At 31.9% G+C, this 15141-nt stretch overlaps 1 protein-coding gene across 2 annotated transcripts in view; it reads left to right on the top strand.

Moving 5' to 3' along the window:
• Positions 1-13089, top strand: part of METTL25 (methyltransferase like 25) — a 94704-nt gene extending 81615 nt beyond the window's left edge. Inside the window, exons 10-12 of one of the 2 annotated variants that reach the window (XM_011374892.2) lie at positions 10560-10634; positions 11202-11273; positions 12860-13089. In XM_011374892.2, coding sequence (XP_011373194.1) covers positions 10560-10634; positions 11202-11273; positions 12860-12952 — 240 coding nt within the window. In that variant the 3' untranslated portion in view covers positions 12953-13089. The remainder of the gene's footprint in view (positions 1-10559; positions 10635-11201; positions 11274-12859) is intronic. The other variant, XM_011374902.2, reaches the window with a different exon arrangement.
• The last annotated feature ends 2052 nt before the right edge of the window (positions 13090-15141 follow it).

A 15141-nucleotide genomic window follows, 5' to 3' on the forward strand; every position in this document is an offset into this window, starting at 1 on the left:
GAAATGTAAATAAAGCAAGAGAAAGGGTTTTAATTTTGAACTGCTTTTAGATAAAGATTATATAACTAATTAAAATTTAAAACTTTAAATTCAAAAAGCCTTTGAATGGGAGAATCATAGAAATTTCTAACACAGAAAAATAAAATCTCAACATGAATAAAATGAGTTATTAACTAAAATATTAAGTTGAGCTTAGATCACTATGGTATATTGATTGATTATAAATTAAAGAATAAAATATGGTTAAAGAAATTAAATTTATTTCTTGAAAGAGAAGAGTTACACAGATATGGTTAATTTATTTCAAAGCTAAAAGGCAATATTTATTGTACCAATTATCCATTTACTCCCCAGTTGCTGTATTACTTAAAGCAAATAAACTGGTACTAATCAGTTCCCTCCCCCTATAAAATCACTATTAAAAAAAGCATTTCTAACTGATAGGATTTAAGAAAGATTAAGATAACGTACATAGAAGGCTGAACACAACATTTGTACATAGTAAATACTAACTAAAGAGTACTAGTTTGTATTATTCTGATCTTTGTATATGTACTACTTACATGTAATAACACCATTGATATGACTCTTATAAATATTTTTATTTAGTCACCAAAATAAAGATTCTTCTAATCTTGAATAAATTAACAATAGACACTGTTATCATAGTTATTTTATTTCTGGGTTTTGTAAAATATTTTTTTAATCAAAATAGTCTACCTTCTAGTTACTCTTAATTAGTGCCTATTTTAATTTCATGTCTCAATTTTATGTCTTGAATTTAATATCAAGAACACAAAACTTTGCATTATTTTTACAAATAAAGAACTAAGTTTTTACTTAAACTAGAAATGTATTATCCTTTGCCAAAAAACAAACAATAAAAATCCAGAAAGAATTTAACTTATCCTTTCTTATGGCTTTCTCGTCCCAGGTTTGTCTTTAATAATAATCATAGTAAATGTTCCCTAATATGCTTATTTTATTACTGTTAAGAATACTCATAGTAACTAATGTTTACTAGCACTTACTATGTGAATAATTTTGCTAAAGACATCACGACATTATCTCATTTATCCTTTACAAAACACTTAAGTAGATACTATTATATTTCCTCATGTAACGATCTGGAAAGAGAGACTTAGAAAAAGGCAAGTCATTTTCCCAGAGTCAAAAGAGCTAGCAAGTGGTAGACCTGGAACTTGGACGTATATTCAGCTAACATCAACACACAATGCAGTATACAGATGACGTATTATTGAATTGTACCCTTGAAACCTATGTAATTTTATTAACCAATGTTGCCGCAATAAATTTAATTCAGAAAAAAAAACAAAAAACCTCAATTGTTAACCACCACTATCCTGAGAAGTGAAATTAGAAACAAAAGAAAAAAAATTAAAAAGACTAATGTAGATAAGTATCACTATGTAAATTGTCTTAAATGATTATCTTTATTAATAAAAGCAATAATAGTGCCCTACTGATTTTTTTCATAATACTATTTAAGCTCGTGAAAAAGAAATATGTCGACTAAAATTGGTTAGAAAAAGAAAAGGAACAAGACACCTAAGCTGGAAGCCACTGGGGGAGGAAGGTACAGAACAGCATAAGGTGTTTAAAAAGATATACTGGTGAGAGGAAACAAATAGATGAGTATATGTAATTTGGGAGTTGTTTTTCATTTCTTTGTTTTAGGGGTTGTCTTGCTTGTTTGTTTTAACATTAACCCAAAGGAATTAAGAGTTGTGTTCTTCAGGCCAGAGTGGTTGGAAATAGGATGTTATAAAAAACCAAACTTATATTTCCAATCCAATACAAAATCCTATTATTTTTCTCCCACATCATGAAGTATCAGTGTTAAAATGAAAGTTTTGACCATTAGCACAGTAAAAAGGGATTTGTGTATAGTTTTATTTTTAAAATGAAACTAATTTTCGCCTGAGATTCTGACTACTAAAAAGTATCAAAACCATTTATATTTAAAATATTAAATATACAAAAGTATTTAGAAGATCTTTGACTACTTTGTAATCATTTATTAGCAAACTATATATAATTGAAAGTGTCATGATTTGTTGGTGTGTTTCTTATCTTTTAAAGTACATCTCTTTATATATAAAACTATATAAGTAAACAGAGTGCCTAGAAAATCTACTAACATTTTTTGTATACATTTTTGGTCACAAGAAATCATATTAAACATGTGGAAGTAAACAGAACATTCACAGACAAATTATCACTCTAAAGGAAACCAGAGCTGCATGTGCTAGGTATATAAGTAGCACATGCACAACTTAAAAGGTGAATCCATAAGTCCTGTAGTCAGTTGTGAAAGACAGCATTAGACATTTTCTCTTAGAGCAGGATTTCTGAAACTCAGAAGTGCTTACGTTTGGATAATTCTTTGTTGTGAAGGAAACTGTCCTGTGCATTCCTTGTAGGATGTTTAGCAACATTCCTGGCCTCTACCCACTAGATGTCAGCAGTAGCACCCTAGTGATTAAAATCCAAAAATTTTAAAGAAAAAAAAAATCTCCAGATACTGCCAAAAATGCCCCGAGCGATGGAATCACCCCAGTTGAGATCTGCTGTTTGAGTACTTGTCATCCGGATAATTCCATATACAGTCATCTGACATTTCCATTATAAATTCCATGTTTAAAAAATTTTTTGCCATGTTACACCAAAAAGCATGGAGAGGGGAAGAAACAGTGATTCTATTTTCACATTTTTGAAGACTTTTTATTCAAAATGATCCCCTCCTTGATCTTTAATTTTGTATAGCTCTAACCACTTAAGTGTGATATTGTTTTAGTCCTATATAAAATATAGGTCTATTTAAGAAGAATGTTTAGATTTTACAGTAAAGTTAAGCTCAACTCTATACCACTGGGAAAAAAATTTGTGGCAGAAGATAACTACCTTATATCGGCAAGTATACTGTTCATATTAGAGAGATTTCTTAGACTGAAATGTTACAATAAAATTCATGTAAAGTTCAATTACTTCTTTGTAAACATTTTAATAGAGCTTTAAAGATGTCTAAAACAACAAAATCCTACTGATTAGCTTTACCTATACCTAAAAAATTAGGTTTTCTCAAACTTTATCTTCTTTCCCAAACTTTGATATCTCACCAAATTTCATAAAACATCCAAAATAATCTTTAAAGTTTTGTATTTTCTTCATGGTCCACAGCATTGTATCTTCTTTAGTATTACTTTTCTGTCTTTCTGTCTCTTTCCCCATACATATACTGCACACACACAAATGCACGAGCGTGCGTGCGCGCGCACACACACACACACACACATATACACACACACAAAGGATTTTGAAAGTGTCAGAACTGGTATTGTTTGCTAAACAAAGAATGAGCTGGAGTATTTGTCCATAAGAAGAGAGAAATAATAGGAGTTTATGTTTTAGAGCTTGGGTGTGTATTTTAAACACATATTACAAATACTCAAATGAAGAAGAAATTTCAGATAATTGAGAAGTGAAATAAAGACAGTAAAACTGGTGAATTGATTGGGTGTGGAGTTTTATACTATTGAATGGACAAAATTGAAAACCATTAAACTAGAACCCTAATAGAAGTAGATAGAGAATAATTCAGAAAAATAACTTTAGTTATTTTTTCAAAACTGGCCAGCAAAAGCAAAACTTTTGAGACCAAAATTATTTAGTTATTCATTAACAAACATTTACTTTGAAGACTTTCATCTGCTAAGAACAGTGGAAACTCTGGAGCTTCAAAGGCGATAATATATATAACCCATGGAAAAAGAAAACGAGTAATTATAGCATGAACTTAAAATAACAAACAGTTTATATATAAAGTGTGGTGGAAGCATAGGGAGAAGGAGTGACTGACTCTGCCTGTGAAGATTTCACAAACAACATTGGTGCCTTAGCATGGTCTTGAAGGATGCCCAGGGGTTTGTTAAGCAAACAAAGTGGGAAGGTAGGGATCAAAGAATCCATTTCAGGTGTGTGGAGAGGGAGTAGCTTGTGCAAAACCACAAAGATCTAAGAAACATGTTTCTGGACTCAGCATTGCTGGAGTATAAAGCAAGTAGAAGTAGGGGAGGCAGTGGTGAGAGATGAGGGTAAAGGAGAGGACACGTGGAGAACCAAGTAAATGATCTTTAGATATTAAATCAGAGTTTGATCGGGACTAATCAATTACTAATCATAATTGCCAGGTGATTCAAATACAGGTGGGAGGACAAGAATCATTCCACAGTATGGCCAACGACAAATGTAAGGAGCTCATAAACTTTTCCATGTGGTAATATATCCATAAATGATCTAGGCTGAATGAGTTCCTTTGACTCTAAAGAAACAACAAATTCCTAATACAAATTAAATATTTAGAAAACCTGTCATCTTTGATGATATGAGAAAAACAATGCCTTATTCCTATAAATAAGTTCCTACAGCTTTTTGCAACCACAAAAGTAATTGATTCATAGGAGAATTATTAATGGATGTTAAAACCCTTAGGTAAGAGATTTTTAGAGGACAGGATGTTTACACAAAGTACCTCCCACAGATTATTAATTTCAAAAGTAGATAAGCCTGGTTGACACCCTATACCAAGTGATCAAAGTTAGCATCACCATTAATGGAACAAAATGACATTATCTGCCTCTGTCTTATTTTTTAAATTAATTTATTGGGATGACATTGATTAATAAAATTATGTAAGTTTCAAGTGTATAGCTCAATAATACATCATATGTATATTGCATTGTGTGTTCACCACCCAAAGTTAAATTTCCTTCTATCACCATATATTTGACCCCCTTTGCCTTTATCTGCCTCCCTTCCTCCTCCCTTTCCCTCTGGTAACCACTAAACTGTTGTTTCTATGAGTTTTTGTTCATTTGTCTTGTTCATTTGTTGCTTTCAGTTTTATATCCCACATATGAGCGAAATCATATGGTTCTCAGCTTTTTCTGTCTGATTTATTTTGCTTGGCATGATAATCTAAAGGTCCATCCATGTTGTCGCAAGTGGCAATATTTCATCTTTTCTTATGGCTGAGTAATATTCTATTGTACATATATACCATATCTTCATTATCCGGCCATCTATCTAAGGCTATTTCATTTGTTTTACATGTCTTGGCCACCACTGCAATGAACATCACGGTGCATATATCTTTACAGATAAGTCTGTCATCAACAAGACAAGTAATAACAAGTATTGGAGAGATTGTGGGGGGAAAGGAACCCTCATACACTGCTGGTGGGAATGCAAATTGGTACAGCCACTATGGAAAACAGTATGGAGGGTTTTCAAAAATTAAGACTAGAAGCACCATATGACCCAGCAATCCCTCTACTGATATCTATCTACCCTAAAAATTTGAAAACATTTATCCATAAAAATATATGCCTCTGTCTTGCACAACATATTTTTTAAAGAATTCAGTCCAGGATGTGGCATTGTATTCAATCATCATGTTTCTCGTCACATTTAATTTAGAACAGTGTTCCTCAACTCTTTCGTCTTTCGTGACATTGACGTATTTTGAAAAGGCCAGTTGTCTAAGAGTTTCCTCATGCGTAGATTAAAGTTATGTGCTTTGGGGAAGAACATTACATAAGGGATATTTGTGCCTTTCCCAGTGCATCTAGTTATTCAAGCCCTATCTCTATATATATCAAATCACGTCATTAAAGAAGTATATTCCCCTGTATCTACTCCTGTATCTACAGTAGTTCATCCATGTAGGGGTGCATTATAAGAATTATGATAAATAGTGTGCCTTTATCAAGATTTTAAGAAGGAAGAAATGTGACTTATTTGATTGCAAGGAATGAACATTTACTCAGATTTTTTCAATAATTGGTGGGAGATTATTCCAGGAATACATACACTTATAAGAAAGGCCGAAATCTTTCAGTTTCACGAGAATTCAGAAAGGTGTGTACAGCCTGGTCTAATTAGGATGTAGTTTGTTAATAGGAGCAGGATTCAAAACAGACATAGTGATTGAGTTATTGTTACTTTCTGAGCAATAATACATATTGCCTAAACCTTCACCATTATGGTGATTCAGCTCCTAAACTACCAACTATTTCAGTCTTTGTCCTGAATCATTTTTCTCTCTGGACTTTGCTTATTGATTGTTGTTTATTCATGACTATGCTTTTCACCTTCAACAAACTTTGTACATCACTTATAGTCCCCTTACCCTCACCCACAGAAAAAGATCTAGTTGAGTAATTTGATCTCTTTCATAACTGTTTGGATAGACTTTATTCCACACCATTTCATCAGCAGGGCCACCACATATGTTATTCACTTTTACTCTGCACAAAAGCACCTAGCTAAGGGCACAAGTAGAGCTAAAATCCCATGTTCCATTTATGATAGTTGCCTTGACCTAGGGCTGCATCCACTTGAAGGTGGGGAAGTCTGTTTTATAATTCTCACAAAAATACCATATTGGCTTGTACCAGCAACCCTGTCATAAGTCACAAATACCCTAAATCCAGTAAAGTGAGAAAGGTGGAAGAGAGGAAGCATGTACCTGCAGGAAGACCTGTGCATAAGTTGCAGCCCGATGCAGACCCTTTCCCCAAGCAGTGATTGGGCAGGAACAAATTAAAATGAGGCTGAGAGTTTGAGGCATTCTGAGTCTTAATTTAGTTGATATGAGGATATTTCTGGATTTTTAGTAAAGACAATATTAAGAAGCTTTTTTATGTTATCTGGGTTCTGTTATATAATAGTCAACATAATTTCTGCTTAATTTTTCATGATAGGATGATCTTCAGAGAACATTCAGCTTATTTCTTTTTTTGCCTTAGCTGTCAGGAGGCTTAAAGCTCAATTTATGCTTGATTTCAGCAACTGTACTTAGCTAGGTTATTTGGGTATCATGTTCTTCTCCCTTGAGTTATATACCCTTGAGAATTTATCCTTTCTTTAATAGCCCTACTATTGATATTTTATGCTTCATGTTATAAACCACCTCAAATTCTTCTTGAAAATAAGCATATTATTAAAAAATAAAGTTTCCTTTAACATATAGATCTGGAGCAATTAAATTTGGGGGAAAAACAAGATCTGGAGCAATTAAATTTTGGGGAAAAACAAGAATTAACAAACTTCTTTGAAATCATGATCAAAAACATATGTCGAAGTTATATGCAAAGACCAAGCCTAATCTTATGTAATACAAGTTTAATTCTATATAAGAATAGCCACATTGCCTATAAAAATTATATTTATTCTCCCAACTAACCAAAGAAAAGCATTAGGTATAGAAATGTCTCCCTGGCAACCAGTAGCTAGCTCTAGGGAGTAATAGAAGATACAATCATTGAAAGCATAGGAAAACTCGTTACAGTTCTTACTTATTTTTTAAGGAAGAAAAATAAGAGCTGCTTAATTTTTTATTAATACTATTAATATAGGAAAAAATTTTAAAGTCACATTATTTTAGATTATTAGAATTATTGTATAAAATCTACAAATTACTTATTTAATTCAAATAAACAAATATATAATTATATTATGTATCCATAATCAATTTTGGAATGAATATGAGCTGAAATTTATATTTGTAGATTATGCTATTCAGATAGTAATAAGTTCAAATTTTATTTCCATTAGCTAGAAAATATGGGAAGAACTTTATGTATTACATTTCCTTTCTTTTTAAGAAAACCTCTTATTTCCCATAAATTTCAAGCTTAGGATGATTAGTTACATACATATCCTTTATAAAACTGAAACATACTGAGTCATCTTTGCATTGTGTGCTCCAAAAGATTCTCAGTGACTTTCTTTTGAGTAATCATGTGAATAACTTCCTTTGTCAACCTAAGACTATCAGGCCCACTTCAGCCTTACTGTCACTGGCTTTGCCTTTCTTAGCTCCCTAGGCAAGGCCAGCTAATTGACCTTAACTCCACATTCACGTACCTTAGTTCTCGAACCAATCATGACCTAGCCAAAGATATGTCAGCATCCTCAGTCCTCCCATGTAGTGGTGAGAACTAGGTCAATTGCTAACTCATCTTATCATGTAGGCTGGGGAGGATATCTGAACAACCGCGTATATCTCATCTAGTCATCTAACCCATTTCCTGTTAAGTTGAAGTTTGGTCACCTTTGCTTATCTGGACCCCCTTATATGGATCTATAAAAAGAAAGTTTAATAACTAGGTGGAGGAGAAAAGACAAATGTTACATGGACAATAATTCCAAATAATTTACTTAGATACCTTACCCTCAAGGAGATGGAGCATAACTCCCTACTCTTTAAGTATGGGCTGCACAAAGTGCCTTTCTTCCAAAGCATACAGTATGGAAAGGGTGAAAAAGAGGAACTTTTTAGTGAAGAAACCTGACAAACATATCTCAACCAAGTAATCAAAGTCAACATCAACAGTGATAGGTCATATTGATAGTATGTACCTTTGATGATGTTAGGAACATGACACTTCTATGGACTTCCTCTCAAAAACCCATAGCCCCAGTCTAATTATGAGGAAAACATCCAATAAGTCACAGTGAAGGAACGTTTTGCAAAATGGCTAACCAGTACTCCTGATGTTAGGATTAAATGAGATAATGTCTTTATTTTAAAGTTTTCATATAATCTCTGTAATCTAATCTGATCAGACAGTTGAGCATTTAATTGAAATAGTTGATTAAAGCATGAAATCATATCTTAAACACTGATTTTTTTTTACTTAAAAACATTAATATTCTTTCATTCACCAAGCCTTTGGTGTAAGAACAAAGCTGATTTGCTTTTTGAACAGAGGTTTGCATATAGTTTAACTACTTGAAGTTCTACCTTCATGTTTTTGCATCAAACATATCTATAATATAGAGTCTACAACATCCACCTTTGTTTCACTTAAAGTGAAGCAACAGACTTCCTTTTTTTTTTCTTTAAATAGAAGAGTTAAGGTGATGTTCTCACCTTTTCTTTTCAGAATCACACAAAAGCAACAAATAGATTGAGAAACAGAAACACAAACTCCTTTGACAAAATCAGAAAGCATGTTAAATCTCAAACCATGGGTATTGTGAAGTACAACAAAGGTAAACAGGGAAGCAGAAAGATGCCAAGAGAACACGCCTAGGGTTATAGATCACCAACAAAACCAACAGAATACAGTTCTCTGAAGTGGCAAAATCATCAGTTCCTAGTTCATATGGTGCCTCCCAGTTTGGCATAAATGAGAAACAGAGAATATAGGAGAACCCAAAGTATCATATTGAAAAACCATGTTTGTAGGAATCAGTATGCCAGTGAGGCAGGACTGGAAAAAAGATTGTTCTGAGTTTTCCCATAACTACTGATCTCAGATGGCAAGAGAGAAGTAAAGACTAAATAAAGACTCATTTAAACACACACAATTTTTTGAGATGAGACGTTTTGCTGGCTCAAAGTGCAGGCCTGGATCCAGTCCAATATACTCTACTGCGGAAATTTGATCCAGGGGGTGCTCACTTGATTCAAAGATGGGCAAAGTTTTAAAGAGGATGGGGGAAGGGGCACAATCTGGATTCTGTACCAAGGGCAAGTCTTCTCTGGATGGCTACACTAGAAATTGAGACAAAGCCTTACTTTTTCACTTGCCCTTTTGTACTTTTTAAATTTAAAAAAAAAAAATTTGTGCAATAATAGAAAGAATAAGGGCTTTGAAAACAATAATAAATTTATTTAGACATTTGCAAAGAAATCTGAATACAAATCCTTTCAGATTTCTTTACTCTTTTTATCCAGTCTTTGATTTGTTTTGACCACACGTAATTTGACATCAGTTTCCTCTGGTAACTTTCCTTTATCAAGCCTTTCACAAAGGCATCCAACTTACAGAAACAACTTTTTTTTTTGCATTGATATTTCATTGATTATATAATATTTATATCATTACAATAACTGGCATACTGTAAAAAGTTGAGAAACAAATACAATTGATTCAGTAAGCATAAAGCTCCACTGGTGGGAACAGAAACATGTAGGTGGTCTAAAAAGTGGCCGGCTAACCACAAGGGTTCACTGTACAATGGATACAGTATGTTTCAGAGAAAAACATTAATGTTCGTTGATGGATTTATTGATGTTAAATTACCTTAAATATGAATATATGTCATAATTATGTTCCTTTGAATTAATTATGTTGTCTTTGAATTATTCTAAGATACATCGTTTGGGATATATTGTTTTAAATCTTAATTTTATTCAAAATGTTTATTGAGTTCCTACTACGTGGTCCTAGCATAGAAACAAGTAAAAGTAAGTATTTATCATGACTTGTTGAAATTAACAGGATTAACAGGATGTTATTGCTGATTTTATTTGTGATATGCTGAATAACCTATATTGGTGCAGAAGATTGAAGTTAAAAGAATTTAGAGGTATATTGACTTGGTTCATGAACATCCGTAGAGTGTTTCAGATGCCTAGCTTGTTTTAAATTTTTGTTATGTTTATTTTACTTTAGGGAATTTTTGACAAGAAAAAAATTTTAACTATTGTTAAACTTATTGTTATTTGTTGTTTTATCTTGAAGCTGCCGGAAAAAATTATAATGGACTACTATGAGAAGTATAAGCCTAGAATGAATGAGCTGGAAGCTTTTAATATGGTAAATCTCAGAATTAAACATATTAAATTGGGTATATTGCTTAGACTGAATAGGATCCTATTAAATTTTATTATGGGGCCAACCGATCTATGTTGTTTTTCTGTTACTGTAGGAAAACCGTTTGGGATCATTTCCTATTTCAGAACTATATTAGGTGTCAGTAATGTAATAAAGAGAACACATGGTAGATTTCTCTTAAAGTGTATTATAAATGCACAGAAAGAAGTTTCAGAGTTCTTTGAACACATATTGGTCTCAATTCTGTTATTTCACAAGCATTCCTTTTAATGAATTTCATTCTTAGTATCCCTTTAAAAGCCTTCTATCACATACGTATAATGGCTTTTGGATTCTACCTCAAAGTCACTTAAAGGACATTCTTTTCCTATTATTACTAAAGAAAAACTTTTGATCTCTGCAGTATTCATTTTCCGAAGATGTACAATGAGTATTGAAGATTTGGCCTTATACAAACTTCTATAGATATATTTTCTTAAACAGTCGTTAAGTTAGTCTTTTTTTTTTTTTTTTTTAGTATTACCATTCCTAACTTATTCTTCCTTTTAGTTGAAAGTTGTTCTGGCTCCTTGTATAGAAACATTGATACTTCTGGATCGACTTTGCTACCTGAAAGAGCAGGTAAGTTATATTATTTTTGAATGCATAACAAATAGCTTTATTAAATCCAGTAGTATGGATCTACTTATATCTAGGATAAGTTTCTTTCACATAAAACTTACGATAACTTAAGATTAAGACATAATTTTTCTCATTATATTTTCAAAGTTTAAATATTTATTTCATCTATTTTCAAACATAAACACCTGTATAACATGTTTTAAGCAACACTGCCATAATAAAGCTTACATTCCTTCAATTGTATGGTAATTACTATATAGTAGAAGTGAACACAAACCATCATAAATGATGTATTATATAGCTAATAGCTAATAATAGTCAAGACTTAAAAGATATCATATATATGTTACATTTTGTAGGAATTTGCCTTATTTCACTTTTAAATTTTTGACATATGCAGTCTGAGTTTAGAGACTTCTTTCTGATCTATGAAGACTGCTTCTGTTCTTATTTATCTATGTTGAATGACTAAAACATATTGTCCTTTTGGTTATCTTTAGGGAAAATAGGTTTTTTGTTTTGTTTTGTTTTTTTTGTAGATTTTACTTTGTTGTGATCAAAATAAAGTTTCGTGAATTGTTTAAACTCATTTATGGATTCAGGCTTATGTTTCCACTATATAAACCCTTTATTTTAACAATTTTGTTTTATCATATAGGGAGCCTTCATGTTCTCCTTTTAAACAGGCTACTTGGAACAAACAGATTTTAATAAATGTTTGCTTTTGTTCTATTTTGTATTTTTATGGAGAAAGGCAATTCTTAAATATTTAGAAAATGACGTATTTTCCTAAGCTGCTAACTCAAAAAGCACTGCAAAGCTTTGGTTCCAAAGTTGGTAGGTGACAGAATCAGTTATATTTTACTAGGTACTTATCATTTCCCTTTTCAAAACAATTTTTATTGTCCTAAGTAAAATAAGTAGTCAAAACAGTGTGCACAAAGATTAATAGAGTGGTAATGAGGTAATAGAAATCATATAAATGTCAGTTTGTTAATATTTTAAATATTTTATTATATAACTAATACATATTTAGTTTAGAAAATTTTAAACAAAGAATATAAAAAATAAAATTAAAAGTAACAATAATCTCACCTTTCAGCACTATTAAAGTTTTAGTATGTTTTCTAGTGTATCTCTCATATATATATACATGTACATTTATTGCATATATATGTATGTGCACATATTTTATACTTTATTTAAAATTGGAATCAAATTATAAATGCAGTTTGCATCTAATTTTTTTCATTTATTTTATATGAGATTTTTTTTATCATTAAACCTACAGAGGCTGAATAATGTTTCATCATATAATAATTTAAGTAATACCTAGTTGTTATTGGTAAATTGGTTTTTCACAGCAAAGAGGAACCCTGTTGTTCATTCTCTATGTACATTTTTAATTATTTTCTCAGCATAAATTCCTGAAGGTGAAATTGTAAATATTAATTTTATTCAACAAAGAATAGTTTTATATAGTTTGTTTTTTACATAGTTTTTATATTACAATATATAGTCTGACCTACCTCTCATTTTTATCATCAACAAATGGCTTTATTTCTAAATCACTTATCAATTTACAGGAAGACATTGCGTGGTCTGCACTTGTGAAGTTGTTTGATCCTGTGAAATCTCCCAGATGTTATGCTATTATTGCTCTGAAGAAGCAGCAATGATTTCAGTTGAAGCAAGGTGTTAAATGTATCTGTGGAAACTATTGCTAATTTTGTTTTTTGAAACACTTATGTCAAGTAATATTTTTAAAACATTGCTTTATATTTTAAATAAAGAACACAAATAATATCTAACAACAGAATGTCGTATTCTTTCGCTGTCGAAGCATATATTAATAAGAACTCATGAAAATATTATAAAAAGATTGACCTACATTCCTGATTTAGTGCTTCAATAGGACATTGTATTCTGAGCCTTGTTTTTCTGTTCAGTATTTGAGGCCTTTGATATTTGCTACATATCACATTTTTCCTTTTATTGACTTTAAAACAGATGAAAGGTATAGGTGTATGTATAGTAAAATTAGTACTGAAGATCATTTGCATTTTCCTCCACATTTTGGAATGATTTTCCATGTTATCAGAAGGTTAAGAATCCATATTTAAAGGAAAGAAATACCCAGGAACCAGGCCAGACATAAGTGCCTAATATAAAGCATATTTTACACTGCGTTTTAATCTAAGTTACGTAAGGAGATATTCTGTGCCCTTAAAGGAACATGCATCTTATAAGTAAAAAATTCATTTTAAGGATTCCTGAGGTCGTTTATGTTAAAATAAGAGATGGGTTGGCACTTAACAAAATTACCTTGTGCTTCGTAAAAAACCACCAAGTAAAGCAAGAGTAAATGAAAGGCGGCCGGCACTGTACCCATGCAGTACAGGCTCTTTCACCAGCAGAAAATGGGAGGTTTCTGATACACTCAGAGTAGATGGACAGCTGGGAAAAGCTTCCTTGATGCCCAGCCAGAGACTCTCCTAAACAGAAAAATTCTCCTAAACAGAAAAAGTAACTGCTTTCTTAAATTTTGGAGTCTATCCACAGATGAGAAGGACATTTTGGTCAAATTAGCCATTTTTTAAGCTTGTTATTCTAGAAATTTTCAAACACATCTAGAAATGGAGAGCAGAGTATAATAAATCCCCATGTACTCATCACAACTTTAACAATTATCAACATTTTACCAATATTGTTTGATCTGTACACACGATTATGCACATGAACACATTCGCCACCTCCCCCACCAGAGAATTGTAGAGCAAATCTCAGGTAGTTTATTATTTTATATAGTATATATTTCTAAGTTTAGGACTTTTTCCATATTAACATGTTACTTGTCCTCATTCATATTTCCATGATTAGCACAAAAAGTCTTTTATATCGGTTTGATTCAGAATAAAAACAGGGTTCACATATTTACATTTGGTTCATATGTCTCTTTAGATTGTTTGTTTTATATCCTCATATTTACTATATGAGTAACTATCTTAGAATGAGCAGAAAACCTTTCCAGCCTACTTACTTTCCATTCATAATTTTACCTCATGTAAAATTTTAAACTGTTCTTTGATACCCAAATATTTATATAACATTTATTTCTCATTATAATAAGGAAAAAAGAACTTTATATATGTAAAGCACTGTTTAGAATAGAGAACTGAATTACAACTGTATCAAGGAAACTTCATGGGAGTTCCCTATGTTTTAAAATGTCAGAAATTTCATTTTTTCAATTAATGTTTTCCATTTTTATTAATCAGAGATAAATGTGTGATTCAAGCATCTAATCAACATGTGACGACCTGTATGATCACACTGAGATGATAATATTTGAGCAAAAAGCAAAAAAATATAATATTTTAGTAGAATTGTAGCTTTATACACATGAATTCCCCCACCCCCACCCCCACCCCCACCCCCACCCACACACACGCATTACAGTGTTTGTAGCTTCTCATCTAAAATCTGCTCTTCAGAATTTACTTACCCTTGAGCTAAAGAATGTTGTTCATTGGAGGAGCATCAGTTCTGACTATTACTGTCCAGGTAAGCTAAAGCAAAATTGTTAATATCTCAGAACCTTGTTTGCAAGATAATTTTATTTAATATTTATTTTATAAACATTTATTGAATGCCTACTCTATATTATAGATTATGCTAGGCACTGACAGTATGGAGACAAACAAGGTACTTCCTTGTCCTCAAAGAGCTCACAGTCCAGTGAGAAAGACAGACAATAAGATTACTAATTACACTAGGTAGGAGCTCAGGGCTGAGAAAGTCAGAGTTTAGGATTCTTCAATTAACTTGGAGGGAAGAAAGACTCAGTAATATTAGTGCCATAATTTAG

Source organism: Pteropus vampyrus, unplaced genomic scaffold, assembly GCF_000151845.1.
Source record: "Pteropus vampyrus isolate Shadow unplaced genomic scaffold, Pvam_2.0 Scaffold9, whole genome shotgun sequence".
NCBI classification, from domain to species: Eukaryota; Metazoa; Chordata; class Mammalia; order Chiroptera; family Pteropodidae; genus Pteropus; species Pteropus vampyrus.